The sequence below is a fragment of the Eucyclogobius newberryi genome, unplaced genomic scaffold (genome assembly GCF_026437365.1).
Source record: "Eucyclogobius newberryi isolate DKJ021-1_F unplaced genomic scaffold, fEucNew1.0.hap1 SCAF_21, whole genome shotgun sequence".
Lineage (NCBI taxonomy): Eukaryota > Metazoa > Chordata > Actinopteri > Gobiiformes > Gobiidae > Eucyclogobius > Eucyclogobius newberryi.
The window spans coordinates 10,227,628-10,252,993 of record NW_027315846.1 but is presented as its reverse complement, the minus strand read 5'-3'; the positions used below and the strand labels follow the sequence as shown (position 1 = coordinate 10,252,993).

General features: G+C 40.8%; 3 protein-coding genes across 7 annotated transcripts in view; 1 reads left to right on the top strand and 2 right to left on the bottom strand.

Moving 5' to 3' along the window:
- Nucleotides 1–9,790, top strand: part of loxl3b (lysyl oxidase-like 3b) — a 28,111-nt gene extending 18,321 nt beyond the window's left edge. For 3 of the 4 annotated variants that reach the window (XM_072458108.1, XM_072458109.1, XM_072458110.1), the window contains 6 exons: nt 2,065–2,224; nt 6,797–7,040; nt 7,741–7,856; nt 7,942–8,078; nt 9,063–9,174; nt 9,248–9,790. In XM_072458108.1, coding sequence (XP_072314209.1) covers nt 2,065–2,224; nt 6,797–7,040; nt 7,741–7,856; nt 7,942–8,078; nt 9,063–9,174; nt 9,248–9,321 — 843 coding nt within the window. In that variant the 3' untranslated portion in view covers nt 9,322–9,790. Of the gene's footprint in view, nt 1–63; nt 233–2,064; nt 2,225–6,796; nt 7,041–7,740; nt 7,857–7,941; nt 8,079–9,062; nt 9,175–9,247 lie in introns of all 4 variants that reach the window. The other variant, XM_072458112.1, reaches the window with a different exon arrangement.
- A 1,293-nt stretch (nt 9,791–11,083) lies between these two features.
- On the bottom strand, nt 11,084–12,653 carry mrps26 (mitochondrial ribosomal protein S26). Its single transcript, XM_072458085.1, has 4 exons — nt 12,312–12,653; nt 11,498–11,644; nt 11,294–11,417; nt 11,084–11,221 (listed from the first exon to the last, which is right to left on the bottom strand). Exons 1-4 carry the CDS (start codon nt 12,530–12,532, stop codon nt 11,090–11,092), a joined length of 624 nt encoding a protein of 207 aa, XP_072314186.1. The 5' UTR covers nt 12,533–12,653; the 3' UTR covers nt 11,084–11,089.
- A 2,609-nt stretch (nt 12,654–15,262) lies between these two features.
- Nucleotides 15,263–25,366, bottom strand: pisd (phosphatidylserine decarboxylase). 2 transcript variants are annotated; one of them, XM_072457901.1, is made up of 9 exons: nt 25,288–25,366; nt 24,118–24,161; nt 23,859–23,995; nt 18,905–19,039; nt 18,730–18,831; nt 18,108–18,231; nt 17,621–17,758; nt 16,163–16,323; nt 15,263–15,645 (listed from the first exon to the last, which is right to left on the bottom strand). In XM_072457901.1, the coding sequence occupies exons 1-9, from the start codon at nt 25,341–25,343 to the stop codon at nt 15,415–15,417; spliced, it is 1,128 nt and encodes a 375-aa protein (XP_072314002.1). In that variant the 5' UTR covers nt 25,344–25,366; the 3' UTR covers nt 15,263–15,414. The 2 variants fall into 2 exon arrangements, with proteins under 2 accessions (XP_072314002.1, XP_072314001.1); XM_072457900.1 differs by lacking the exons at nt 23,859–23,995; nt 24,118–24,161; nt 25,288–25,366 and adding exons at nt 20,764–20,896; nt 21,505–22,393.

Genomic DNA, 25,366 nt, shown 5'->3' with positions numbered 1-25,366 from the left:
GTGTGAGTGCCGGCCAGGTCACAGACGGGGCAGGAAGCGCGCCCCGCCTCTGACTCCCCGCAGGGCCTCTGTGCAGGTCCGCATAGTGGGCGGCCGCAGCGGGTACGAGGGCCGCGTGGAGGTTCAGGTTGGCTCCAAGTGGGGCACAGTTTGCAGCACGGGATGGACCACTAAAGAAGCCATGGTGGTCTGCAGGCAGCTAGGGCTGGGCTACTCCATGCATGCCATCACTGTAAGTAGGACCATCGCCGAGGTTCACGTCATAAACAACTGCAAAGCAAAGTGTCTATTGTTAATCTGTGAGTTTCTTAAGTGTACTTGGACAAATATGACAGATCACATCGCTAAATGTACTGTAAATAATCAGGGTTCACTTAAGGGCTGTAGATCTTCCGCCGTTTAGTCGATTCATCAGTCAATGTCGTCGATTATAATGATTTGGGTGTGAGTTTATTCTGCTTTTTTACTTGAAAATATCTAGTTTATTAGAACATTTATGTCACAATATAGTAGAGCTTGTTGTCAGCTCCACTCCTTTTCCCTTTTTGTAATCGAGGCATAAAACATGTCTTTAGTCGACCAAGAATTTCTTCAGCTTTATTTAAACTTAAAATTCCCACTGAGATTTAGCTCTCATTTTCAGGGGAGTCCTGAAGTGTTTTGATAATACAGTGAATGTTGTTTTACTATAGTACAAAATGCTACAAAAGAGCTGAAAATATGTGTATACGTTGAAATTTCTGCTCTTGATTCAGTTTACAGACATTTATCTGATAATAAAACCTCAACTAACAGACGTGTTGTAACACTTTTCTGTTGGATTGACATAATATTGTCTGATACATTTATCGGAAAAAATAAATATTGAGAAATTCATGTTTGTTTATATAATATAGTTGTGACAAAAGAGAAAAGGCCACATGTATTAAGAGTTAAAGCTAATTTATATTGTTTTAAAGACTCCATTTTTTTTATTTTACCATGATTTATCCTTCCCATATGTGAGTGGTCAAAGATTTATTTGATATTTGACATCATTCTTGCATTGAATCATTCTCTTTGACATTTTGAAGAGTTGTTTTGTTTGAACTGACGTAACCACATTGCAATAGACTTGAACATTGAAGACATTTTATCTACTCTCTATAAAACTGTGTCCAGATGGACTCTAACTGATTCATGATGATCTGAGCGGCTGGAAATCTTCACAAAGGCCAAAAATCATGAGAAAAATACTATTATTTCCCGCAACAAATAAAAGAGGAGATTGTAACTCTTACTTAAATCTTTAAAAAGTGTTTGCGATGATTTGACTTCTGTTTAACTGGTCACTGTCAGAGTAAATGGATTTCACTGTTGTGTGGAAACAGTAGTTTGCCCATACTTTGCCTTAGACTATTATTATTATTATACAGTAACAGTTTAAAGAATTAATCTTTAATCATTTTGACTCTAAAACACGGGTCAATGAAACTGTGAGTGTGTCTAAATAACCAACGTTGGACAAATAAAAGATAAAGCCATATTTTAACAATCAAAGCTAAATTAACTCAAGTTAAGTTTGAAAATGTCTGCAATGGGACACTTTTTAAACACTTTACATACTGTAGAAGTCGTTTATTTTGGATTCCCATTAGTCTTTTTGTCTTGAATGAAATGAATAAACCCCAATTTATATTTCAGTTTAGTGCTACATTTATTTATTAATTTATTTGTTTGTTTAATCCCCATTAGCCTTTTCTTATAAGTAATTTTATTCTTCCTGAGGTCCAAATATTAGAGTAAAGTTTCACTGTGTAACCTGCTTTTCTCCATTGAGATGTTGTATTTTTTGCCTAGAATGTTCCACAGCAACACATTAAAAGCCAGATCTATGAAGAATCCTGTTTTTTTTTTTAAAGTTTGATCAATAAAAACATGCATAATTAAATAAGATAAGATAGAATTAATGCCATTCTGTAGAACATTCGGACATAGTGACCGTGTCTCCTGCGATTGGCTCTTCTCTGACCATATCCGTGTCTCCCTCCCCCTGTCCCGTGTCCCGCTCTGTCCGTCCTGAAGGAAACGTGGTACTGGGACAGCAGTAACGTGACGGAGATGGTGCTGAGCGGAGTGAAGTGCACCGGCAGCGAGATGTCTCTGAGCCAGTGTCAGCATCACAAAACCGTGAGCTGCCAAAGAGCCGCCGCCAAGTTCGCCGCGGGAGTCATCTGCTCTGAGAGTGAGTAAGAACCGGAACCGTTCATGTTCCAGGCAGAGGGGAGGGCTGCGGGAGGAAGCGTGGGACTTCTGATTCTGGGAGTAAAATTCTCGACCATTTAAAAACCTTCCTGGAGGCTAAAATACACACTGGGATCCAAAACACACACACTTCTTCAACACTTTACACCCTGTTCTCTGTCGCGCCTCCAGTCAAATATCACTTGTTATTTAGAGCAAAATCACATTGAGAAGAGTTTTATGCTTTGCTTATTAATTCTGCAGAGTTTTCAGACCTCTGTGATATATTTTTCCTTCCTTTTTGTCCTTGTAAGCAGCCATATTTGTTTTGATGCGTGGGCCAAGAACTGATATCAATCTGTATTTAAAAAAAACAACAACACAGAGATATTATTCTATTCTATTATTCCTATTTCCAGGCAAATTACTCATGAAACATCTAATTTGCAGCATTAAAGATGTTTGTATATGTGTTTTGTTTAATTGATACTTATTGTTTCGTGGTCATGTGTTACTTCATCGCTGATTCGCCTTTGCTGCGCTTTTAAAATCAGTATATTTTAACTCCAGAACTAGAGATCCGTGCCAGTTGTTGAGCCCTGATAACTTTTAAAAGATGTGTTAAGCGTGAGGATACTGTTCATTTAAAAAGCACTGCAGCATACAGAAGATATGGTAGTATAAAGTAATTAAAGTAGTTCTCCTGCACAGGCAGATATACTGTATGTGCAGATCCTAGAAACAGAACATGCTTAATGTTTTGTTGTGGAAAAACTTGCTTAACTGCTTTAAAATGGCAAAAACCTGAAAGCTGAAATCGTCCCGACCCTTATGTGATTACCGTATTTTCTGGACTATAAGTTGCACCGGAGTATAAGTGGCACCAGCCATAAAATGCATAATAGAGAAGAAAAAAACATATATAAGTTACTCCTCCTTGAGCCGACACCTTAACGTGGTGGAGGGGTTTGAGTGCCCGAATGATCCCGGGAGCTATGTTGTCGGGGGCTTCATGCCCCTGGTAGGGTCTCCCAAGGCAAACAGGTCCTAGGTGACGGGTCAGACAAAGATCGGTTCAGAAGCCTCTTATGACGACGACACAATCAAGGCAGTTCACGTCGCCCGGATCGGCGTCACCGGGGCCCCATCCTGGAGCCAGGCCTGGGATGGGTGCTCCATGGCGAGCGCCTGGTGGCCGGGTCTTACCCCACGGGGCCCGGCCGGGCACAGCCCGAAAGAGCGACGTGGGGCCGCCCTCCCGTGGGCCCACCACCCGCAGGAGGATCCATAGGGGGCCGGTGCAGAGAGATCTGGGCGACAGTCGACGGCAGGGGCCTCGGCGACCAGATCTCCGGACACAGAGACTAACTCTGGGGACATGGAATGTCACCTCGCTGGGGGGGAAAGAGCCTGAGCTTGTGCGGGAGGTTGAGCGATACCGACTAGATATAGTCGGCCTCACCTCCACGCACAGTTTGGGCTCTGGAACCCATCTCCTCGAGAGGGGCTGGACGCTCCACTTCTCTGGTGTTGCCCGCGGGGAGAGGCGGCGGGCTGGTGTGGGCTTGCTGATAGCCCCTCAGCTCAGCCGCCACGTGTTGGAGTTTACCCCGGTGAACGAGAGGGTCGCGTCCCTCCGCCTTCGGGTGGGGGACAGGTCTCTCACTGTTGTGGCGGCCTACGGGCCGAACAGCAGTGCAGAGTACCCGGCCTTCTTGGAGTCCTTGGGAGGGGTACTGGACAGTGCACCGACCGGGGACTCCGTTGTTCTACTGGGGGACTTCAACGCCCACGTGGGCAATGACAGTGACACCTGGAGAGGGGTGATCGGGAAGAACGGCTTCCCCGATCTGAACCCGAGCGGTGTTCAGTTATTGGACTTCTGTGCTAGCCACGGATTGTCCATAACGAACACCATGTTCAAGCACAAGGGTGTCCATCAGTGCACGTGGCACCAGGACACCCTAGGCCGGAGGTCAATGATCGACTTAGTTGTCGTGTCATCAGACCTCCGGCCGCGTGTCTTGGACACTCGGGTGAAGAGAGGGGGAGAGTTGTCAACCGATCACCACCTGGTGGTGAGTTGGATCCGCTGGCGGAGGAGGAAGCCGGACAGACTTGGCAGACCCAAGCGCATTGTGAGGGTCTGTTGGGAACGTCTAGTGGAGCCCTCTGTCAGTAGGGTATTCAACTCGCACCTCCGGGAGAGCTTCTCCCATGTCCCGGGGGAGGCTGGGGACATTGAGTCCGAGTGGACCATGTTCTCCGCCTCCATTGTTGATGCGGCTGCTCGGAGCTGTGGTCGCAAGGTCTCCGGTGCCTGTCGTGGCGGCAACCCCCGAACCCGGTGGTGGACACCGGAAGTAAGGGATGCCGTCAGACTAAAGAAGGAGGCCTATCAGGCCACTCTGGCTTGTAGGTCTCCGGAGGTCATCGACGGGTATCGGCAGGCCAAGCGAGCCGCGGCTCGTGCTGTCGCAGAGGCAAAAACCCGGGCCTGGGAGGAGTTCGGGGAGGCCATGGAGGAGGACTATCGGTCGGCACCAAAGAAATTCTGGCAAACCGTCCGGCGCCTCAGGAAGGGGAAGCAGTGTCTCACAAACACCGTTTACGGTGCGGGTGGAGGCCTGCTGACCTCGACTGGGGATGTCGTCGGACGGTGGAAGGAATACTTTGAGGATCTCCTTAATCCCTCAGTCACGTCTTCTGAAGAGGAAGTAGAGACCGGGGACTCGGAGGCTGGCTCATCCATCACCCAAGCTGAAGTCACTGAGGTTGTCCGCAAACTCCTCGGTGGCAGGGCTCCGGGGGTGGATGAGATCCGCCCTGAGTACCTAAAGTATCTGGATGTTGTAGGACTGTCTTGGTTGACACGTCTCTGCAACATCGCGTGGCGTTCGGGGACCGTGCCTCTGGACTGGCAGACCGGGGTGGTGGTCCCTCTGTTCAAGAAGGGGGACCGGAGGGTGTGTTCCAACTACAGAGGGATCACACTCCTCAGCCTCCCGGGTAAGGTCTATTCCAAGGTACTGGAGAGGAGAATCCGACCGATAGTCGAACCTCGGATTCAGGAGGAGCAGAGTGGTTTTCGTCCCGGTCGTGGAACACTGGACCAGCTCTATACCCTCCATCGGGTGCTCGAGGGTTCATGGGAGTTTGCCCAACCAGTCCACATGTGCTTTGTGGATCTGGAGAAGGCTTTTGACCGTGTCCCTCGGGGTGTCCTTTGGGGGGTGCTCCGGGAGTACGGGGTCCGGGGCCCTTTGCTCAGGGCTGTCCGGTCCCTGTATGACCGGAGCAGGAGCTGTGTTCGCATTGCCGGCAGTAAGTCAGACCTGTTCCCAGTGCATGTTGGACTCCGCCAGGGCTGCCCTGTGTCACCGGTTCTGTTCATAATTTTTATGGACAGAATTTCTAGGCGCAGTCAGGGGTCGGAGGGGGTCCGGTTTGGGGACCACAGGATCTCATCTCTGCTGTTTGCAGACGATGTTGTCCTGATGGCTCCATCAAACCCGGACCTGCAACATGCACTGGGACGGTTTGCAGCCGAGTGTGAAGCGGCTGGGATGAGAATCAGCACCTCCAAATCCGAGGCCATGGTTCTCGACCGGAAAAAGGTGGCTTGCCCTCTCCAGGTGGGTGGGGTGTCCTTGCCCCAAGTGGAGGAGTTCAAGTATCTCGGGGTCTTGTTCACGAGTGAGGGAAGGATGGAGCGTGAGATCGACAGGCGGATCGGTGCAGCGGCTGCAGTGATGCAGTCGCTGCATCGGACCGTTGTGGTAAAGAGGGAGCTGAGCCGAAAGGCAAAGCTCTCTATTTACCGGTCGGTCTACGTTCCTACCCTCACCTATGGTCATGAGCTTTGGGTAGTGACCGAAAGAACAAGATCGCGGATACAAGCGGTCGAAATGAGTTTCCTCCGCCGGGTGGCTGGGCGCTCCCTTAGAGATAAGGTGAGGAGCTCGGCCACACGGGGGGAGCTCGGAGTAGAGCCGCTGCTCCTCCACGTCGAGAGGAGCCAGCTGAGGTGGCTCGGGCATCTGTTCCGGATGCCTCCTGGGCGCCTCCCTCGGGAGGTGTTTCAGGCATGTCCCACCGGGAAGAGGCCCCGGGGAAGACCCAGGACACGCTGGAGAGACTATGTCTCTCGGCTGGCCTGGGAACGCCTCGGGATCCCCCCGGAGGAGTTAGAGGAAGTGTCTGGGGAGAAGGAAGTCTGGGAGTCCCTGCTCAGACTGCTGCCCCCGCGACCCGGCCCCGGATAAAGCGGCAGAAGATGGATGGATGGATGGATATATAAGTTGCACTGGAGTATGAAATGCGGTTGCAAGTGTGAAAATAACAAATAATATCACATATAAGTCGCTCCGGAGTATAAGTATGTAAGTATAAATATAAGTATAAGTCGCACCCCGGCCAAAACTATGAAAAAAGTGCGACTTATAGTCCGGAAAATACGGTAAATATAAAGAGAAAAATTGGAATGTGCAAAAATATCTGGTTAAATTGTTTGGTTGAAAAAAAAACAACATATATATAAAAACTATAAATGTTTCTTTCCTCTCCGTCTCAGCGGCGTCCGACCTGATCCTGAATGCGCCGCTGGTGCAGCAGACCGTGTACATCGAGGACCGGCCTCTGCACATGTTGTACTGTGCGGCCGAGGAGGATTGTCTGTCCAAAACCGCAGCTCAAGCCAACTGGCCGTACGGACACAGGCGGCTGCTGCGCTTCTCCTCTCAGATCCACAATATCGGACGGGCCGACTTCAGGCCCAAAGCGGGGAGGCATTCGTGGGTCTGGCACGCCTGTCACGGGTAAGACAAAACAACACAACAAACTTTTAATGTTGTTTACGTGGTCTTGTGCGTTCAGCGCGTTGTAGATTGTAGAATGTACTTCATGTCGCACTGTCAATCTTTCGTAAAACACACTACAAGATGTTGTGAAGTCATTTGACAACAAGGAATTGTGTTAGTTATTACATTTTGTGTGCTTAGTAAGTCTATTTTTATTTTCATCCCATAGCAGATTTAAATCGTTTTTGTTTTTTATTTTATATATGTTGTTTTATCATTGTTCAATGTTTTATGTTGCACCAAAGCAAGTTCCTATGTTTGTGAATTATGTTAATTGACAATGGCAATAAACCTTTTCTGATTCTGAATTAGTTCACCATTATTTAAAAAACCTTACGCCAGAACAATATACATTTTTCTAGCGTTACATTTTTCTTTATTATTTTTCATCAAAATCTTCAATAACTTTTTAAAATAACATTTCTGCACATGTATTAGGGTCTGTGTGTTGTCCACATGTATACAGTGTTGCAACCATTTTGAAACCTTTTCCTAGTGAAATTGTGACATTTCTTAGCTCGTTTTTCATGTAACCACATTATTATTATCATTGTCCCTTATTATTATTGTCCTTTAACACACTAATGCACACAGAACTTACCTTCAACTGTTATTTCGACGTCAAACAAATCTTGCTTCTTCTTCTTCTTGTAAACAGTCACTACCACAGCATGGACATCTTCACTCACTACGATCTGTTAAACTCCAACGGCACCAAAGTGGCCGAGGGACACAAGGCCAGCTTCTGCCTCGAGGACACCGACTGCCAAGAAGGTGAGGGGCCGACACTGTATCAAAAGAGCCTTGTAACTGTGTACAGGTCTGCCCGTTTATTATATGTTTTATTTGTTTATTTTAGGAGTTTCTAAGAGATACGAGTGTGCTAACTTCGGAGACCAGGGCATCACGGTGGGCTGCTGGGACCTGTACCGCCACGACATCGACTGTCAGTGGATCGACATCACCGACGTCAAACCTGGAAACTACATCCTACAGGTCAGTGCAGCGCCACTTTTAAACTCCAGTGTAGACGACCGTATGTAATTAACGGTATACTTGTGGTTTTGTACGTTGCTGCGCAGATGTTATTGCTCTTCTTTTGAGCGGGGGGGTTCTAAAAGCGCTCTCTCTCATTTGCTGTCGTTATAAAATTGGTTGTGGTAGTTTCACGTTCCAAAATGTGTTGCTTGAACTCATATTGTCAGATTAATCTCACGGTTTCAAGTCTTTTAAGTCACGAAAATTACAATTTTGACACTATTAAAAGAAAAATATTTGACCTTATATTATTTTACTTGTGCTGAAGGACCAGTTTCTGTTTCCTGTGGACTGTAGCGCCGTTTGTTCCTTTAGTTGTTTAGTCAATTCATCAGTCGATGGTGTTTTAACTGACCCAAATGTGTATTAGTTTATTATATGAATTTATAGTGAACAACAGCAGAAAGAAGAATGCATGGAGTGAGTTAAATGATTTGATTATTATTATTTAATGATTAGTTTTACGTATAAATACCGTATTTTCCGGACTATAAGTCGCATCGGAGTATAAGTCGCACCAGCCCAAAAAATGCATAATAGAGAAGAAAAAAACATATATAAGTCGCACTGGAGTATGAAATGCGGTTGCAAGTGTGAAAATAACAAATAATATCACATATAAGTCGCTCCGGAGTATAAATATATAAGTATAAATATAAGTATAAGTCAGACCCCGGCCAAAACTATGAAAAAAAGGTGCGACTTATAGTCCGTAAAATACTCTACTCTGTTTCCCAGTACTTTTCAGTGTAAATAGTTGTGGACTTGTGCTGTTTGAATCTTCACTCCACTGCCCCCTGTAGTCGACCTGCAGTACATGTCGTTAGTTGACCACTGCCCTATTAGACTGGCCCAATAACTACACAGACATTAGTCATAAACCAGCTCAAAACATCTGAATCTCATAAACACAACCTTTTCCCACCGTACCTTTTCCTTTAGATCGTGATCAATCCAAATCTTGAGGTGGCGGAGAGCGACTTCAGCAACAACGCCATGAGATGTAACTGTAAATACGACGGATATCGGATCTGGCTCCACAACTGTCACACAGGTTCAAAATACACCTCAGTCTTGATATACATTTCCATTTTCGCGTTGCGTCATTGTTTCTCTTGTTTTTTCAGGAGATGCCTTCAGTGACGAGGCCGAGAAGAAGTTTGAGAAATACCCCGGACAGACCAACAACCAGATTTTATAATCAGTAAAAACAAGCATTAGTTTAGTGTAAATGATCCGTTCATTCAGTTGCAGGTGGATTTTATACTTGAATGTTCGAGTGCTATATTTGTCTTATGCGTATTATATAACAGGACTGTAGTGAATAGTCTGTGTGTGACTTTGAATGTTTCAATCGAGGATTTTAAACGCACGACGTTTAGACAGAGAAAACAAAAGCATGAGTAAAAAATGTCATGTTGAATACTGCTCAAGTTTTACAATTATGTCAGTTCAGTTTTTGAAACGCCGGATTTTTCTTGCTCTTTTTGCCTCCACTGATAAATTGTGAATGTATTTATTTGAAACCATGGTGCTCTGGAGCTAATTTGAAGCCGCTGTAGTTATTTTTGTGTGTGTGTGTTTTATAAAGCTTCATGGTCTAGAAAAACTACAAATTAAAAAAAAACAGATGTAATCAAAAAGCTTCACAAAATAAAACGATCACAACTCCCCTTGTTACTTTATGACTGATTCACATACAAATTAATTGAATGGGGTGTGGACAGATCTCTAGTTTGAATATGTTTTGTCCACAGTCTGATTCAGTGATATTGTATTATTATTATTATTATAACACCAGAGTCCAGACTACATCCTCTACAAGTAGCAGTAGTAGTATAATTTAGCATGTTTTCCAGTATGTATCAGTAAGTATCTTCAGTAGAGTGTGGAAAAGACTCGTGAGTGCTCTTTTCTGACCCGCGTCCGGTTTGTTGACGTCTTTAAACCTGATCATCTTCATCCCATCAGCAGTGAGACAAGTGAAGAGGATTAGCAGCACGTTGTCATACATGAGCCGCAGCTTCACCCGCTTAACGCTAAACCTGAGATGACAACAAACCAAGAGCTGCCAGACACTAACGGGAATGCATAAATATAATACACTTACTGCAGTGTTTTAAATGACTGCAGCTTTACGGCTCGTACGGTTTTAAACTCAGATTTTATGTTAACCAATCTAAAGGTGTGCAATATATTGAAATTATGATAATATTGTGAATGTTATTTTGAACATGTGCAAAGTTTGAATATCGAGTGTAGTGTTTGTATTTGAAAATGCAACAAAAAGAGTGGATTACAATAAAAATGAAAAAAAAGTTATGTTGTAAACTTTCAATTAAGGGCATAACATGAAATTTATGTTTTTTGTGAGACATTTTTTAAAGACATTTCACATTTGTCTGATGATTAAACCTCAATTAATACCTTTATAGACATGTTTTTACACATGCTCCAACAAAAACATAGAAATATTCAATATAATATACACCAAATCTGGATTTTTGTTTGTAAACCGCATATTTTGAAACAGTGCGTGACATTTTTAGTAATAGTGCTAGTGCTAGTTATTGCCCACTTTTTTATTAAATATATATAATTACTTGAATAGTTGTGAATGAGCAATTGTATGAAAATCAAAAAGACGAGTCACTATGAAAAAGTTGCTGTTTAGTAATGATCTGACATATTTACAAAACCAAGCAAAATACATAAAACAGCACTGCCTGAACGAGCTCAGAAGACAAACAAAGTAGTTGATGAACAAGCAGGTTTGGAGTTTTGAGGCTCGTTACACTTTTCATAGACGTTTTACAGTAAATCATGTAAAAACACTGAAATAACCATTTTCAACTGAATCTAAATTCTCTGGCTGTTGGTGACTATGAGTGGCAATTTTCATTCTTCAGGTCAAAACAGTGAACTGAACTGAACGAAAACCCGCGGCATCTTTAACAAACGTCTCCATTTCACTTAAGCACAGTCTGTTTGATCATTCGTCCTTGTTTGTCAACGGCAAAGTTATAATTCCTGGGATTGTCCAATGCCTCTTCGATTCTCTGATCCAAATTCTCCACGGTGATGAAGTGTTTAGCCTCTTCCTGCACAGTGAAAGACAATCATTTAATGTGAAGTGTTGAATGTAAGCTCTAGAGTGATGTGTTGTACTGCACCTGTAAGTGTACGAGTTCCTCTTCCTTCATTCTTATAAAATCTTGCTGTTGTTGTTCCCGTTCGAGAGCAGCCTCCAATTCCTTTCGTTCAGCTTCCTCCTTCTCAATATGGACCCTTTGCAGCCTGAAAACAATATTATTTTAATGATATTGTGCATTTGACTCATAAAAGCACAACAATGAACATTTATCTTTGAGTCTGACCTGAGTTGAAGCATGCGCTGGTTTTCCTCTCGGTTCCAGTCCATCAGGGCGCGGTGCTCCTCCTCCTCTTTCCTCGCTCGCTCTTCAGCTAAAGATCCAGTCTCTGCTTCATACTTTTTCTTCAGCACCTCCTCTTTGAAGTCCATACTGCCGAGAGATAGAGCAGTTAGTTCCTTAGTTCCACAATTAAGGAGTTGCCCCAATATAGCAGTTGTTATTGTAAATTAGGGATGTCATGATGCAATGTTTATGTTTTATGATTATTGTATGCAGTATCATTATTGTACAATTATGGACACCATGACCTAAAACAGACAAATTGATTTTCTTTCATTCACGTTATTTTCTAACGTTTGTATTCAGTACATTAGAGATGAGCTTTGGCTATAATCCTGCATATTAAAAAGTATAACCTGAAAACCTGTCCCCCTTTGTCATTTAGGGGCCTGTCCCTCTCGTCCCACTTAGAGAGTCCCACCTGTGATGTCACACGAATTGTATAAATAATGAGATTAAGGTAAAAAACTAATAATTTGAGACTTTATAGGGTGTACTGGTTCAGGGCTGTAACACATGCTGGTACATTTGCCATTCCACTCTTTCGATAAAGCTGAATTAATATGATGTTATTGCTTATTTACAGTCATTAGTTATTAAAAGCTTACGTTTCCAGAGTCCATCTTTCTATGTCTGACCATATTATTCAGTAGCTATTCCATAAAATGTCTGGTTATAACACCATTTTTATTAACCCCAATGGCAAGGGCATAGGGATATGATGACTTCTGAACTAGTGTCGCGTACAAAGACCCACCGGAGCGCCCTCAGGATGAGCTGGTACTCCGTGTACCTCTCCTTTAGGACCACCATCTCCACCGGGTCCACGGGCGGAGGCGTCTTGATCCTCCCCTCCTTGGACTTGGCTATCGGGTCACTGCGGGTCTTTCGGCCGCGCACCGCCTCCACAAGCACGGCTCTCCTGCGGGCACAGAGCCGGGCCGCCTGAAGGCTCCTGCCGCCTAATGCCTGGAACATGTCTCCGTGGAAATGTGACCGAAATAAAGCGGCGAGAAAGGTCTATTTTCCTCCAAAGCGTGGGAAAATGACACAAGTGTTATCGACAGGCGGCCGCCATGTTGGTGAACTCTGACCGGCGGAAGTAGTCTTGACATGTGAGTACAAAATAAAACTTAATCATTTCAGAATAAGGTGAAATTGCATTGCATAAAATATAAACATGTTCTTTGTAGTACATTTTACATCCTTGCGTTTTAGAGCTGTGGTTCTCAAACATTTCATACCAAGCATCATCTGAGAAATATTTGGCCTAAAATCAGGTCGTAGAAAAACATTCAGTTGCAGTCATCTGGACACTGTTGTTGGAAAAACATGATATTTCGACTTTCATCCAAAAGTCATTCTCTTTTTCTACAATGGAGCACTCCTGGACAAATGGGAGATTAGGCAAGGCAAGGCAAGTTTATTTGTAGAGCACATTTCATACACAAGGCAATTCAAAGTGCTTCACACAGCAGGAAAAATGCATTAAAATCACAAAGAAATTACAGAAACAGAAATACAATAAAATTAACTAAATTAAAAATGATCAATCCAACTGATTGTCTAAACTAATAAAATCACAAACAAAAGAGAAGAGTGCAAAGAAAAAATCCTTTCAGTCATATGCACAGCTAAAAAAAACTGTTTTTAGCTTAGATTTGAACATTGTCAGAGTAGAAGCCTGTCTCACATCTTCAGGAAGACTGTTCCAGATTTTAGCTGCATAAAACTGAAATGCAGATTCCCCATGTTTTGTCCTGACTCTGGCACCAGCAGGAGATGGTTCATATGGCACTAACATATCCAAGATGTACTTTGGTGCTAGGCCTTGGAGAGACTTATACACAAGCAGAGCTGCTTTAAAGTCTATTCTCTGAGCCACAGGGAGCCAGTGCAGAGACCTGAGCACAGGACTAATGTGATCATACTTCCTGGTTCTAGTTAGGACCCGAGCAACAGCGTTCTGCACCGACCTTAAATAAAGTCTATAACAGGATTACCCGTTCTAAATTGATCTATACTATGACAATAGTCGCTACACTGGTCTTAAACAAGGGAGGACTCAAAGGATGACAACAAATTGGAATTACATTTATTCTAAATCAAGCAAACTGCAGAGGAATCCGTATTTTAGAGGTATTTCAACAATAAACGAAAATCTAATAGCTAGTAACTGACAATACAAGACAAGACAATAATAAGCACTTATTTTCCTAGTATTGAGTTAGGGGCAGTAAAGACAAAAAAGGTTGGGAACCACTGCATTACATATGACACATAAAACATAAGACAGATGTTGAATAACTAGAAAAAATATTTTATTATGATCACAATTATACAAAATGCATAAAAATGAAAAGAAAAAAAAGGATGGATTTATAGATCTGTATTAGGAGTTAGTGCGAGCAGGATTCCAATTTACAGATAAATTTTGACAAAAAATATTTAAATAATTAACTAAACTGAGAATAAACATAGAAACATTATATAAGAAAGCAAGACATACTCATACATGCATTTACACTATTGTTATTTTACAGGTTACCAGTAGTTTTAATCATTTTAGTTCTTGCACAATGTAGACAATGTGTCATAAAATACAGTTTTTACGAAAGATATAAGTCTGTATTTTGAAGCAGCAAAAAGGCAACAGGAGTTTTGTTGTTTGTTCTTTTACAGTAAAAGCACAAGTAGCCATGTATACCGTGATCATTACAGACAATTTCAAAAGCTGCTAGAAATGGTATCATTGACAATAACAATAATGGATGAATGAGCCACACGGGTAAGATAGGATTTCAGTCAGTCACAAATAAAGCAATATGAAGGGCCGTAATGCGTTTTCTATAATAATCATAATAGTATGATTATTATTATGATTATTTTTGTTTTGCTCTCTGCTCGTGTAAAGGATTGAACCCAAATAAAGAGTATGAATCCAAGCATAATTCAGGCGACTAATTAAGATACGATAAGATACAAAGGGGAAAAATACTTCAAGGCCAAACACCAAAAATGGTACCTGTGAGACATTTATAGTACATTAAAGTTGCCCCGCTATAAAAGGAAGGCCATGTTTTTCAGCTGCCCTGGTCCCATACATACAAAGCCATTCAGTTTTCAACATGTAATTGCTTGTAGTTGATTTCAGGTATCAATTAGTTTTTCCTTTAACGTGGTGCCATCTGCATGACTTAAATGCCCTTATCAGAAGAGTAATATATGCCAATACCATGAGTAAGCTGCTGGATCAAGTTGGAATTTTAAGCATACTTCCCAACCCTCTCAACAATCTCCCGAAAAATCAAAAATCGACCTTTACTACGCCGTTATCCTTAATTTGGGTCACGAAGGCGAGCGGGGGAGAACAGCTGACATGGGCGCCGCCATATTTGTTGTGATTACGCCGAGAATGCTGGGCGTGTTTCCGTCCCAGAATGCAAATCGCGAAGTTAAAGTGCACAGATGGTATTTAATATGAAATCGACATCATGAACGACGTGAGTGGTGCCGAAACTAGTGGCGCCGACAATGACAAACCGACGGGGAAAAAAAATACCGGCGTAGTTGTATGAATGTATCAGATAAAGTAAAATGTGTGTTTTTATTCGTTTTTATCTCTTAATTCTGATGAAATTTGAAATATCCCTCTTAAGCGGGAAATCTCCCCCTTTTTTATGCGTTATCTCCCCCCTGGGAAGATAGATAAGTTGGGAAGTATGTTTAAGTTAAAAGCTTTTAGTGACCAACGCAAGTACAATGTTTATATAATAATTCATTTATCGATTTACTTTGGCAAACATGTCGGAAACTCCCATATTTGAATTACCCGACCGCACTTGAAAGCACTTTGTGTTTTAGGAGACGAGACCCAGCCCTTCTCCGACTCTGATCTTTTGTCCCGCTTCCAGATTGAAGCTGAAGTCTTTGGGAGCCTCAAAAACCAAAACGACCGTGGATCCCAGGTTAAACTCTCCCAGAGGCGCTCCTTTCTGCAACATCACGCCAGCGGCAATCGACTCATCGCCCTGATAACAGCGTTCATGGCACGAGCCTTTACTGTACTTCGGGATGTTGGTCTGGAGTTCCTACAGGAGAGAAGCAGATATGTGATTAAACCTTTTAATCTGAACCTGAAATACCAGAATAAAACAATTACAAACGATGATGCAGGCAAAATAATGTCAGATGACTACATTAGATAAAAAAATTAAGATGTCCAGATGACTACCTTTATTTTGGTAGTTTATACCTTTATAAACATCCTCTAAAATGCATAGGTTTGTTCAACAGTTCATAATGTATCTTCTCTCAAACGTTAATGCTTCTGTTCATGCTTAAAATCTTCACTAACAAATCTAAATGCAAGCTCGATAAGATTTGATTAAAAATGTATTAAAGGCGGAAGCAAATAAGCAGAGATCAAATTAATATGTGTATGTGCAGCACAACACTTTTAAATACAGTTTTTTGTTGTGTCAATGTAATGATCCAAAATTAAAGTTAAAGTTGAAGGACGGGGGAGGACCTAAGAGTTATTGTCATGTACATGTAGGTGCATCAGCAAGTTTGCACTTTCTTGTTCCGTTGTTGCTTGTTTCGTACCTGGTCAAAGTAGATGCGTATGGAGCCCACGTTGGTCGCCCCGACAGCGGTGAGCGAAAAGAAGCCGTGTTCCCATTGGCCGGTCAGAGCCACTCGTTCGTTTAGACAGAAGAGCTCTTTAATCCAATGAGCGACTCCAGGACTGACCGACATCAGGGAACCTACAACACAAACGCATGTGAATGAATGTTTGTGTGCCAAATAATGATCTGTTTTCACAAGTAGTTTGGTTTTTAGAGGTAATATAAAGCTATATTCTGTGGAGTTTGAGGAGGCAGGGAGCTATATTATTCCAAAAATCCCAGTAAACCTTATTCCAAATGATCCATGTGTATAAAAATCATGAGCTGTAATAGATAAAGAGCCAAATGAAACACTTAAGTAGTAATTAAGTATAATTTATGAGCCGTGTATGTTCATTATTCAAGCCTCTCCAGCTGAAATTTCAATGTTATAAAATAACTTTACGTTAACGCAAAGAAAAGATACACTCCATAAATATTGAGCCCCAAAAAAAACATTTTTCCAGCTTTAATTTCCTGAAAAACTATAAGTAGATATGGTAATTATTGTGACAGGTCTAGATGGAGGCTGATTAATAAGTTGAATTATTAATAAGATGGAAAATGTCTGCAGGTATAAAGCACTGAATGATAATATACCTTTTATGTATATTTTTTGGAGTATCCCAATAATAGTCAGATGATATTTCAATCCAACATAAATGTGTTAAAACGTGTCTTTAAAATCACAGGGTTAGGGTTAGAGAGAAACATCACCTTATATCCTTATTTGAACGTTAACAACAAACTTAATCAGCTTTTTTTCAGTCTGTATATTGCCCACCTCTAGTCAGCTCATTAATGGATTTTATTTCATCACATCCACACTGGAGTCAATTGCTGTTTTAGATCTTGGTTAAAGGCGTAATGGACGATTTTTCGCCGATTTGAGAATGCGCACTCCCCCGTGCAGACGCACAAAAAAGCAAAGTGCGTTTGTTTACTAGCGCAACGGAGCGCATTGCATCTCTCGTCTCCCGTAGATTTCCGTCTCTTCTGAGACAGCTCGAACTGACTTTCTCCGTCTTCATGCCTTTTTGTCCCGTACACTGAGGGAACTATATTATAATTGATCAATGCGCTTTTATCTGCACCAGCAGAAAAGAAGATAAATTGAGATAAGCCTTTCCTCAGAACTGTTCCCAGGCTGCTATTGTACACAAGAAAACGAAAACATTTCAGTCCAGTGTGTTTGATCACAAAACAGGGAAACGTGCTGCTCTCCTGGGGACGAGCAGCACGAGTAGGTGCGTTCTATGATTGATACGTGGTAGGACTAATCGGCAGTCCACGCCACGAGGAAATGACTTAGATTTGGTGCCAAAAAATCGTCCATTATGCCTTTAAGTTTAAAAGTTAGTGGTATAAATACACGGGTATAATTAGCGCACGTTACCTGGGAAGTGTCTCCTCAGCTGAACTGTCCAGTCGACCGGAGAGTGGAAACAGTGGTAATCCCCTGGCGCCAGGTAAATGACCACATGGAACAGGTCGTTATCCGGATGCAAGAGGAGGCGGTCTCTGAAGCTGTCAACTGGCCAATCGGAGCGCAGACAGGAAATTAGGTGAGTAGGTCAACTAAACCCATAGCCAAAAAGCACTGTAATGTGCCAATTCCTTTACATGTTGAATATATTTTTATTTAACTTGGCTATTAACAAACTTTACTCCCATTTAGAATCTAGATAACTTAAAAATGCATGAATGAAACGAAATGTGGTAGAAAACTGAAATGCTTGGCACAATTACCACTTTTCAACTTACTTATCGAACTTACAGGTAAAGAGAATAGCACACTGGGACAAAACAGTGTGTCTTTTATCTTATTTCTCCATCTATTCCATACAAGGAGAAGACCATTTTGACTGGCAAGTATTTCTTACCTTGGCTGCTTCCTTTATGTGGCCCCAGAAACTGCTCTAAACTGTAGGTAACGCCTTTGACCTGTTCCACCTCAGAGTTCTTCACAGAACCGAAGTGAAGCACTTTGCCATCTGCTGGAGAGGTCTGGAATTACAGTAAAAAAACTCCAGCATTATCAACTAGAGATCATCAAACAACAAGGTCTAACCAGGTCTGATCATAGGCACAATTAAAAGGAGCACTATGTAACATTTCAGGTGTCTCCATGACAAGCTCTAAATCAAATCTATTACCATGGAGACAAGCAAATCTGCGGTAAGAATGCATGTTTTGTTGCAATAAAAACACCTATATTGGAATGAATGAGTTTAATATTACACTGTGGAACATTTTCTCCATGGCGTCAAGCAGGTGGGGCACTCAACACCAGAAAAGTTACATAGTAAAGCTTTTAATATGTATTGATTTGCCACTTGAAGACCACTTCAAACAAATGACAATAGTGACAAGTGAATTCGACAATACCTCCACACAATAATAAAAAATCACTTGCGAGATGGATGCCATGATAGTGTCAATACAGTGGGATTCGTGCCCACTTATTGAAGCCCAAAATGTATGAAAATGTGCAGTATATCTTACCAGGCAGGTGGAGGAGCAGAGGGGTCTTGCGGCAGGTTTAAGTTGTCGTCTGAAAAATTCTCCCAAATTCTTGTAAAAATGCAAGTCCTCCACAGCTGCTTCCTGTTGGACAAGACGGACTCATCAGCAAAACGCATTTCGCTGAATTTGACCGCGCTCGGTTGCAGTTCGTTACCTGCATGTTGACTCCAAAGGTCCAGATGTAGAGTGAATAAATAGGTTTTCGTAAAAATTTGGGCAAATCCACAGCATTGATCTTGCCCCATACTCGAGAAATCACCCGAGTGGGAAACGACCGGTACAGCGCCACCTGAAGGACAAAGAATCAATAACAATCAAAAGAGAAATAGATCATAATTTGAATGGGGATAAAGGAAAGGAGGGGGAAGAAGACCATTTGGTTGTCCCTCAGAGGAAGTATAATAGAGTGAAATTGGATCACAGTCAGTAGAAGGCAAGGGCCACTTAACACTGTCTTAGACTAACGGCGCTCTAAAGCTTCTGGTTTCGGAAGTAAAATGCATACTGAACTGATTTTTTTTAAATAGATATAAAAATATTGAGAATTTCAAAGGAGGCAACTCAAGAGTGAAAAGACAGTTTAAATGAAATCATGAAACTAAAACATTATAAACAGTAGAAATGGAACGATTAATTGTGATTAGCCGACTATTAAAATAATAATTATTATTATTGTTAACTGGACTATACAGCCTGTGAAAAAGGATGTTTTTTTTTTTCATCACAAAGCCATTGTTGAACAAAATGGCAAAATAGAAAACAATTTCAGATTTTAATAAATATTCCATTACATTTGTAAATATTCTTCATCTAGAAGACTTCAGTCTCCATATTTTCACATGTATTTGGTTAAAATGTATCCAAAATATCTCGAAGTATAATTAATTTTATTTATTTTGATTCAACCTTTAATTTAACCGGGAGGCCAGTTGAGAGTCTTGTTCTTTTACAACAGTCACATATGACCCACAGTAGTTAAACGCACTCTTACCCATTAGTATTAATGTGTGGAACATCTAGTATAAAGTGTTGTTGCTCTATTGCCATGTGCAGCGCAGCCTTACTTTAAAAGTGATGGTGAATAAAAGGGCAATTTCTTTAAAATGACTTTGTATATAAAAACTATTATGTTGGTGACATATTTGTGAGAGAGATGACCATCCAACTTTTTGGTATAAAACAGTGATGAGTGCGGTAGCCGTCGCCTGTCATAAATGGAAGAGCATGTTGTCAAGTGCATCCAGTGGCTTTAAAACATGCAGTCGCTTGCACACAAAAGGTGTCACTATAGTCTAGAACAGACAAAAAGGTTGCTTTGATAATTCCATTTCTATTCACAAATGTGAGATACTCACTTTTAGTTTGACTCAACATTTCAATGCAAGCTTTAAAACTCTTGGATTCATCTATTCACACTCCCAGGTATTTGTACTGAACCCTAAACATTCAAATACCACTTATTGTAGTAACTGTTAAATCTTCATGATTAAAATCACTTAAGATCTTCCGAAAAGCATGAAATGTGTTAAGATTATTTATAATAAAGGCAGTTCTGCAAAGCGAGAAAATCTTTCTTCAAGTTAGATAAGGCAACAGACAGAGGAAGCTACTGAGTAAATCACTGCAGAATTCTTGATTAAAGAAACAAGATTGTTAATAAAAATAGTTTTAAAAAAAGGACAGAGGGTTGATTCTTTAAATTATCATTTAGTTCAACTAGTCAGCCAGTATTTTTTTTATTAGTTGAAAGTCAAAGTCCACTTAATCATTGCAGCCATAATAAAATGGCAATGTCAAAAATACATTTTGTGGCATTTTCAAGTTTATATTTTTGGGATTTAAAGTGATTGCGTCTTGGTCATTATGTGTGATTTTTTTAGCTAATTGGCCTCAATCCTGCTAACTCTTTATCTTATACGAGTAAAATGACGGGAGAATTTTCTTCCGAAACCAGAGATGGGAAGCACTGTTTTTGCTCTGAAAGCTACAAACACAATCAGACAAAGGCTTTACCCGATTGGCCAGCGGTCGCAAAGCTCTGGTGGTCAGTGAGCAGTAGAGGAACGCCATTGGACGACGGCGCCAGGGGGTGGGGCTTCCACTGAGTAACTTCAGACGGCGCTTCAGAGTCAGCTGTGGTACCAGCCTAAAATATAGATCATAAGCTGCTCACTAGTGAAGCTCATTTACTTTTACTAATTCAATTAATGCAGTGGCCTTCGAGAAGCTACCAACACTTTACTTTTTGTAATTGTTGTCAGTGTAATCTTTCAAACTATGTGATATTTCTGCATTTCTGTTTTATTTTACAGTTTCTTTACTTTTGGTGCGAAGCCTGAAGCTCAACCAGGACATTTACAGGCTCATTTTAGCTCATTTCTGATGGATGGCAAAATTATGATTATATGATTATTATGGTTATTGGAAAACTAAAAAATGGCAAGGTAATACTTTTTTGTGAATAATGCCCACTTTAATAAAACAATAGAGCTCGGGATGGAATGTAAAACAATGTTATTAGTAAAATCCACCATGCAAACGTCCACAGAGCCAAAACAATACAAAAAGGAACACAAAAATGATTATTATACTAATATGAACACCAAATTTAGCATTTAGCATATCAAACTCTTCACTGGTTGAACATGAAGATTAATTCTTGAGGTGAGACAACACTATCCTGGCTCTATAATAATACAGTGGACACAGAGTCTGAAAATAAATATATATAATCATTTAGTTTACGATTTTCACCTGAAGCCGACTCTTGTTCCTTGCGTAGAGTTTGTGTATTTATTTTCCTCTGTATTTTGCATTTTTGCTGTGCCGTTTTCTTGAGTTGCGTTCGAGTTCGAGATGACATTCGGCGCAATTTTCCTGTGGTCATTGTTTTTAGATTTCTTAATGCGCCGCAAGATGCCTCGATTCGTCCGCTCATCGCCGCGGTTACGCCAAAACTTCACCATCTCTTCCCTATAACATTACAAACTGTCCGCCAACCATTTGATTCCAGTCCAAGCTTAAACCTTCAACAATCATACTTAAAACTGTAGCTCTAGCCTGGAGTCTTGTCCACGTATTCATTAGGTACACATCCTCCATTGGCTAATCCTCGTTTGTCATTACAGCCTCTTTGTATGAACCAATAGACCGTAATCCCAAAGTGAACTAGTTTTAAAACGTCACCCAAAACAAGCAACAATAACTGCAGAAAGTACAGTCCAAGATATGCATAGAAGAGATGAGGAAAACCTATTCAATGTGGTTAGAAACTGGCACTCGAATTGTGAAAGATGTTTCAAGTAAGAGGAATACTTCACAGTACAACCCTTAAAGTAAGACGGACTTTAGCCCAATCTAATTGACTATACAATAAAATGTTCAAATAAGATATGACTAGACAATTGAAAAAACGGATTAAAGTTCAAAACATCACGTCACAAACAAAATAACTCAAAAAAGCATCAGTGATCATCAAGATAATCCCAATTTTTCAGCAATGTCCAAAGATAAAACGTCTGCAACCACTGCCGTTCCAAAACATAATACTCCAATGTAAGGTTGGTGTCCAGTGTTTAGTCCTGGTTTGGTCTGGAGGGTTTAAAAGCAGCGTTTTGCCACACTGCAGAGTGCAGGAAGTCCAGAGCCAGAGATCTGGATTAGGATTAGACTAAACACCTTTTAGCAGCTCACTCTCCACTGTGGCCTCATTCACTAAACGGACACTAGTCTAAAGCCTCAACATCAAAACAAATACAGCACAGTACAGCAGTTTTTATGTTATTAATTATCATTGGTAATGTATTCATGTCCCGAAGAACCTCAGCCTATTCAAACTATGAAGTTTCATAATGTTCATGATATTCCTAAACCACACGATGAGGCAAGCTGGGTCAAATGTCTTGCCAAAACACAAGGGCTGCACAGACATTAGACTCAAACTAGCAACCGCAGAGAAACTGAGCTGGGCTTAGTTATGTTCAAACATACTGTGGCAAGTGTGTTAATTGTCTCAGCTTTTATGTGTGGTTGTTCTAAGGTACAAATTAGTAGAAATATAACAAAACAGTTGTACTAAAAAAAACAATCCCAAGGAATATTCGTGAGGTACTACAATCTTAATGGAGATGTTACAATAATAGAGTAAAGAGAGGACAAGGTGTGTCTGAAAAGCTCACAATGTAGGACACGCATCCAATTACTCTTTTCCTGGGCTTTTAATAGACTTAGCCAACACTGCCCCTAGTGTTCGGGTAGAATATAGGTCACAGCTTTATCAACAAATTAAAACAAACTGTGGCTAAAAAAAGCTGCTAAATCACTGAGCTGACTGGCAGAGTAGAAATGTGGGTCAACAATGCTGTTTAATCACACTTCTGCTATACAATTAGACGTCTATAATTAAGACGTTTGACAACAGGGGCTTCTGGACCATGACTTTTGTCAGTGTAAATATAATTTATGTATATTTTCTTATCTTTTTTTACTTCTGTGCGGGACAACCAGAAAAAGGAACATTTAAATGTATTTTTGTGATTTGGCAGTGGAAGAAAATCTGGATTGTTTTAAGCATAACAATTACTTAACTTAGACTAAGCAAGCATGTTTCTGTATGACATTAATATGACATGACATCAATAAATACATAATGCATAAAATATATTCAAAGTAGTAAAGTGGAAATGCACAAAATATCAGTGCTCATAGCAGTATCTGGGATATCTGGGGATACTTTTCTTGTCCAGTTATCTGCCAAAAACAGAATGTATTCCCTGAATGTGTCCTGCTTTAAACAACAACTGAGTTAAACTGGAAATAGAAGAGCAATGAAGACATAGCTGTATGCTCACACAATCATAAAAAGCAACATAAATAAATACATTTTGTAAAGTTTTTTGTAAACTTTGCAAAAACATCACTCAGCCAGTTATTCCTATTCAGTTCTGATTCACTAATGTAGTATCTTATATTTTTACAGATGTCATAAAACGCACATTAATTTTACTGCATTCGAGGTGTTTTAAGTCCAACTCTGTGACAATTATGAAAAAATACTGGCATCCAGATTTTCTTCCAGATCTATTTTCTACAAAGACATGTGGATTTACCTGAGTGGGTGTGGCCAACGCAGGGATGACTCCTTTTACTTCCCGTTTACCCTTGTAGTGCTGATAACCATAGTAACCTCCTCCAGTGACTACCAGCACTGGGACAGGCTTGAAGGGGCGCTTCCACAGCCTTCGCACTGTGAACCAGAAGAGTCTAAATAAGCATGCGTGGCCCTTTCAAATTGACACGCGGTTTCAACCACGATTTACGTAATGAACCTCATAGTCATCTTTGTAAAATTAAGAGATTAATAAATACCTGTGCTGAGATTACATCGCTGTATTCTGATTATCAAGGGTGCTCTGTAAAGAAAAATAAAATAAAAACATTCATAGAAATACATTAAAATGAGCACGTTAGATTTGACAGTAAACCCACAACTCTGTTACAAATTCAAAAAAGGCACAAACATGTTTTATCCAAAAGCAGTTGTTGCACTAAATACAAGCATGCTTTTATTACAAGCATGTGTTACTACAAGCATGTGTTACTACAAGCATGTGTTACTACAAGCATGTGTTACTACAAGCATGTGTTACTACAAGCATGTGTTACTACAAGCATGTGTTACTACAAGCATGTGTTGGTGCCTTTATCGGTAATTTGGATTAGCGTACCGGGGACCCTTTAGTCAATGCATTTTAAATTAAGAAATAAACATATTAGACAACTGCTTGGGCTGTACAATTATTCAAATTGTAATTACAAAGAGAAGGTGGGACTCCTGACTAAGCAAATAATAATTTGACTTTTTTTTTTTTAATATAATCAAGATATTTTTATGATCATGACTCCACTGCAATAAAATATAACTAAAAGAAAACATGGAAATAAAAGGCATTACAATAATCAATTCAATAACCTTCAATTAGTGTAAACAACCACTGAATAATCAGTGTTATCATAATCAGTGTCATCATAACCCCTCAGGTGATGTGTGCAAGGGTGATGAGGTGATGTGTGTATGGTGACGCAACATATCACCCCATCATGTCTCCACATCATCCCATATCTCATGTCCTGACAGAGCTTATGTCTGATATGGACATGTTTTGATATCATATTTTGATATCAATATGGACATGTTTTGAACAAAACATGTCTATATCAGACGAAACTCAAAACGCATTTCATCAGGTATGTGACAATTAGATATTTTAACAACTAACAGTTCTGACTGTACGGTGTATAACTGACAATGTGCATTCATTGATTCGTTATAAAATTATCAACATAAAAGCAAATTCCAGCCCTTGAAAAGGTTAACGCTAGAACGACTCAACCTTACTGCGACACAATTCACTTCCTAACAACAGCCTTATGTAGAGTCCAGTACATTTACCTGATTCTAAAAACACTCTAAAATCATGTTAGTCTTATCGTTTACCGTGGACGAATGTCTGACGAATAAAAAACTTAAAATCTTACCTGAGCCGAGCGACAAATGTCCATACGCGAAACATGCTCCTGAACGCCGCTGCCATGTTATATTTGCGGAAGTGACGTT